This window comes from Melospiza georgiana, chromosome 2 (genome assembly GCF_028018845.1).
Source record: "Melospiza georgiana isolate bMelGeo1 chromosome 2, bMelGeo1.pri, whole genome shotgun sequence".
Lineage (NCBI taxonomy): Eukaryota > Metazoa > Chordata > Aves > Passeriformes > Passerellidae > Melospiza > Melospiza georgiana.
This window is the reverse complement of record NC_080431.1, coordinates 62249402-62254301: the sequence shown is the minus strand read 5'-3', so window position 1 is coordinate 62254301 and position 4900 is coordinate 62249402. Positions and strand designations below refer to the sequence as shown.

The 4900-nt window shown below is 50.8% G+C and overlaps 1 protein-coding gene across 1 annotated transcript; it reads right to left on the bottom strand.

The window, feature by feature from the left end:
- Positions 1 to 570: 570 nt before the first annotated feature.
- AMER2 (APC membrane recruitment protein 2) lies at positions 571 to 4647 on the bottom strand. Its single transcript, XM_058045335.1, has 2 exons — positions 3766 to 4647; positions 571 to 3591 (listed from the first exon to the last, which is right to left on the bottom strand). The coding sequence occupies exons 1-2, from the start codon at positions 4559 to 4561 to the stop codon at positions 2693 to 2695; spliced, it is 1695 nt and encodes a 564-aa protein (XP_057901318.1). The 5' UTR covers positions 4562 to 4647; the 3' UTR covers positions 571 to 2692.
- Positions 4648 to 4900: the final 253 nt, after the last annotated feature.

Sequence of the window (4900 nt, the reverse complement as noted above, 5' to 3'; positions counted from 1 at the left end):
GTGTTAGTGGTTACGTGAGAGGGAGTTAGTCTAGTGTCACACTGATGGTTTTTCAATACAGACATGCCACAATGCAAACAAAACACATATGATGAATAATTTGACACACACAAGTCCTGTAGAGATGGCAGCTGGTATCTCCTAGTGGGTTTAAAGATGCACCACTCCTACTACCTGTACTCAGTGCTTCCAGTTTTTATGGTACTACCACCACATCCTCCCTCCCTCTCAACTTCCAGTACCCTATAGAATCTCTGAGCACAATTTGTCCTTAGAACAAAATGGGGAATTATGATTTTTCTGCAGAGTTGTCATGCAAGGAAAGATGTATCCCTCACAGTCAAACAAAACCAAAAGAACGGGAAAAGGAATGTTTAGGGCTGAGGAGCAGGATAATATTCTGTGTTCTGTACACACATCCTTTAGAGGGTGTTTCAGCTTTGACTTTCTAAAATGTACGAGTAGAGTCAGACCAAATGCAAATCCCTTTCTCAGGCAAAGGAAGCCATGGCCAGCATGTTTGGAGGCAGATATGGAGCACAGTCCCCAGGCTGTGAGTGTGAGTGTGAGTGTGAGTGTGCACAGGGACCCTGCCCAGGGCTGTGCCCTCGCTGCACATGCATATGTACAACACGTCTGTGGGAGTGGGCACACAGGGAACCACACACCTACATGTCAGGAAGAAAACATAAAATAATCCTCTTTGAAGTGTATTAAGGTTCTTAAACCATGAAAACAGGGGCTGGTCAGGGAAGCTAACACTTTCACTGGGATGCTGCAAGTCGGTATTAAATTCTGCAGCAATTTCAAAACTGGATGCCAATTTCACCTTCATGACTCTAAGGTCATTTCCCCAGTGAGCCACAAATCATGCATATACATATATACAATTCTTATTATGGTATTTCCTGGCTTTTTATGGTTTGCCTACAACCTTAATATCCTTCAAATGTAAATTCTGTATATTTATTTTCCTCTTTTTTTTTCCTTTTGATTTAAGAGACAATAAAACCAACTGCTATGTAAGATCAGACCCATTAGTTTCAATGATGTGAATTTAGGATTCTCTGCATAATATAGAAATGTATATTTTTAAAATGTATATTATTTTTTAGATACGCTGGAGCATATATTTTATATTTAACTGTGGTCTGATGATTAAATACTTATATCAAAATATTTTGTAAATACATAACATTTACCTTTAGACTTCAGTGATTTTTAGAGCTTTTTCAGTGTATCATAAAAATATGTCCTCAGGCACATTAAAACCCTATTATATTTCTTTGAAATGTTGCCAATGCCCATGTACAGTAGCCACTACTCAAAAATGTCATGGCCATTAATACATTTTTCCTAAGATCCAAGCTCATCAGACCATTTAATAATGTACCACTAGCTTACCATATTTTTTTCTCTCTTAACATAAAATTATTCTGACATTATTGAGAATGAAAATAAAAAGCAATGAGAACCCAAACTTTTTTTTTAAATAGTCAAAAACTAATTTTATATATTTTAAAAAATAATACTTAAAAAACAAGTTTCTTTGCTGGGTTCCTTCTCGGTAAGGTTTAAGCCCAGAGCAACTTTTGTCTAAACCCCTGAAAATAGAGGTTTGCAGTGGCAGTGCTGTCAGAACATCTGCTCTGAGCCATGGAATGTGCCACTGTAATAAAATCAGCACTTCAGACTTATTTATCTGGGGATGCATGAGCCCATACAAACCAGAGTTCTCTCTAATTTAAGGTACTTACACAAAGTCCTATGCTTTTAGAACTGTAAAATTATCTACCTATAAAAACTAACTCTTGCTTAAACTCTAGATAATAAGGACAGGTGATTTTTTTAATAAAAAATCTGCTAAAACACGTATATATTTACACATGGCAAGCAAGTTATTGTATAAATGTGGACAGTGTGTATATATTGGCATTTAGTAAAATGTTTCCCTGAACCTGATTGTATGCATTATCGGACAAGTATTGATGTAAACATCTGAACCTACATCAGGTGTCTCTGTTACCCATTTACATTAGACCAGATCAAAACCAACCAGACAGACAGACAAACGAAAATCTGTTTTCCTGTTAGACGAGTCCACCTAACTCAGTTTTATCTCCTGCACACAAGTCAATCAAGTCTGCTGCTGAGCAGTGTTCTCGTTCTTACAGCAGGCAAAATACCTGTTAGGTGGGTTGTTTTCTGCTTGGCATTTTTTCCAACATCTTGTGGAGCAAACATCATTTCCAGAGCCAGCCAGGCACCCAGCCTCTGCTCCTCCCCGAGAAACGATTAGAAGATAAATGTATAGGAGGGGAACCTCTCATGTCGCTCCTTTTGTAGCTCTGTTCCCTTGAAGAACTCATGACACTGCTTTGCACGAGGAAGGATGGTCATAATCCAAGTCCTGCTTCCAGAAAGGCATGTAAAAATGAACCTCCCCAGTGTTTAGTTGCAGAAAAAAGATACAAATGTAAAAAAAGTGCTCAAAAAGAAGTTGACTTTTTGTATTCAGCCACACAGTCTAGTAAGAAGAGACTCAGAAGTGCAGGCCCACAGAGTACAGTGAAGGAAGCCTTTTAGGTGACTTTCTTCAGGTGATGCAAAACTAATTCATTATCTGTGGTCTCCTAAGCAGACTTTCCCACATGGACTTCGTTCTCTGCCTTTGCCTCCACTTCTTACCCAACTACTTTTTGGCACTGTCCTGGTACGTGGCAGTTTTCACTGTTGTCCCCGTTACTGACCCGGCTGCGCCCCTGTTACTGACTCGGCGTACCAGGACTTTGGAGACGGGGATTTTTGTTCTGTGCATCTCGCTTTTGGCCAGGTGATGGTGTGCGACGTGATGGCTGTTACTGGCGTCTGCTCCGTGGCTGGCAGGATGTGACTGTGACGAGGAAAGGTGTTTAATGCTGATGGGTATCTTGGAGTCCTTGGCGGCGCTGGAGGGTGTTTTCAGCGAGCTCACGGTCGTTATGGGAGACACGGGCTTGGAGCGTGGCACACTGGGGACTTCCTCGTGTGTGGGCCCTGCTGGTGGGTTCTCATCCGGCTCGGCATACAGGTCATATAGAGCATCCCCACTGTAGCTATCCCTGGGAAGGGTTTCCTTCTGGATGCTTGTGGAACTATCTTCCTCGGGACCAGGCGTGGTGGAATCCCAGTAGCCCTCATCGCTGTTTGGGACACCCTCGTGCTGCTCCTTTTCCCTGCTCTTCTGCTCCTCTTTGTGGTTCAGGTGAATGGCAATCTGGTGGAGGCCACCGCGTTTCACCACCACCCTATTCTGGGCCCCCTCGGTACCTCGGCTTTCCTTCAACCCCTCGGGCTTCTTTGTCCCTCCTCCGCTTCCTCCTCCTTGCGTCTTAGTCTCGTCCGTCTGTGACAGCATATCCCAGAACTCCTGCAGGCAGGTGTCATCCACCTGGTCGGGGCTGGCCATCTCCTCCCCTCCTCCCTGGTAGGCCACCATGGTGGGGTGCTTCTTGGTGGCCCCCAGCTTGCTGGGCCCGGGGGTGCTCTTCTCGCAGACGCCACTCCCGCCGCCCACATCCTCCTCATGGTCCGCAATAATATCTCCGCAGCCTGTAAGAGAGTCAAAGCTTTTCAGTGAAGTCACGTCAGCAAACATCAAACAAATACGATCAATCGATTGCTCTGAGGGTGGATCAACAGAGGAAGGGTCAGGGGCGGCTGCCGTCTCTTGACCGCTATCACAGTGAGGTTCAACAGGGGGGATAGTCGTTATTGGAATGTCACCTGTTATCGCCGCATCCTTCGCAGTCCCAACCTCTCCGGCGGCCGGCTCGGGTCGCTCGCCGCTGAGCTCCTCGGGTGGCCGCACGGCGGCGGCGGGCGGCTCCTCCCGGCGCGGGGGGCTGCTGGCCCGCGGCTCCGCGCCGCCCGCCTGGGGCTCCTGGGCCGCGGCGGGCGCCTCGCCGCTGCGCTTCTCCCGCGGCGGCTCCGGCCCGGCGTCTGCCGCGCCGCTCGGGCTCTCAGACAAAGGTTTCGGCGTCTCCTCCTTGATGCACTCCAGGCTGGCGGTCAGGGAGCCCGGCATGATAAGGCCGGACGGGATGTCCGAGCTTTCCCCCCTCTCCTCCTTGCCGATTTTGTCCTTTTTGTGCCACCGCATGCTGCTGAAGATCCCCTTCAGCCCCTTCTTTTGTCTGCCGCCGGCCCGCGGCTCCGCGCCCTCCGCCTGCCTGCCGTTCTTCCTCAGCAGCGAGAAGAAGCTGTGCGACTTGGCCACGGGGCCGCCGGGGCTGCCGGCCGGCCGCTCCTGCGCCTCGCGGCTCGGCGCCTCGCCGCCGCCCGGTTCCTCCTTCTTGCTGCTCTCCAGCACGGCGTCGGCCAAGCCGTCGTGCGTCCGGCTCCGCACCATCCCCGGCTTGCCGGCGCCCTTACCCTCCCCTCCTCTGCTCCGCACCCCGAAGATGCTCGGCATGGTTCCCCCGGACTTCCTCCTCCTGAAAAGCTTGAAAGCGGTTTTGTTAATCCTCCCCGACGGCTGCTCGGCGGCCGGGGGCTCCACACAGTCGCACTGCGAGTCCATTTCTGCCTCTGCCGCTGCAGCCGCGGCCGCCGCGGCTTCCCCTCCGCCGCGGAGCGCGGGGCGAGCCCTCAGTGACAGCCCCGCCGCCGCCGCCCGCCCGTCTCCATGGCAACCCGGCGGAGGGAGGGAGGGAGGGAGGCAGGGAGGCAGGGAAGGAGGCAGGGAAGGAGGCAGGCAGGGAGGGAGGGAGGGAAGGAGGGGGATAAGCCGCTTTCCCCCGCCGCCGCCGCCGCGGCCCCGCCGCCCGTTCCGAGCCGCCCCGCGCCGCCGCAGCGCCGCCCGCCCCGCCGCCCTTACATAACGCGGCCCCTGCCCGCCGCCCGCCGCCTCTCCCACGCA

Bases quoted from the DNA above. Each gene is read 5' to 3' on its own strand.
- AMER2 (XM_058045335.1), bottom strand. From the start codon at position 4,561: ATGGACTCGCAGTGCGACTGTGTGGAGCCCCCGGCCGCCGAGCAGCCG. The intron at 3,592-3,765 runs GTGACATTCCAA...ACTCTCTTACAG, and splicing joins GAAGGATGCGGCGATAACAG to GCTGCGGAGATATTATTGCG.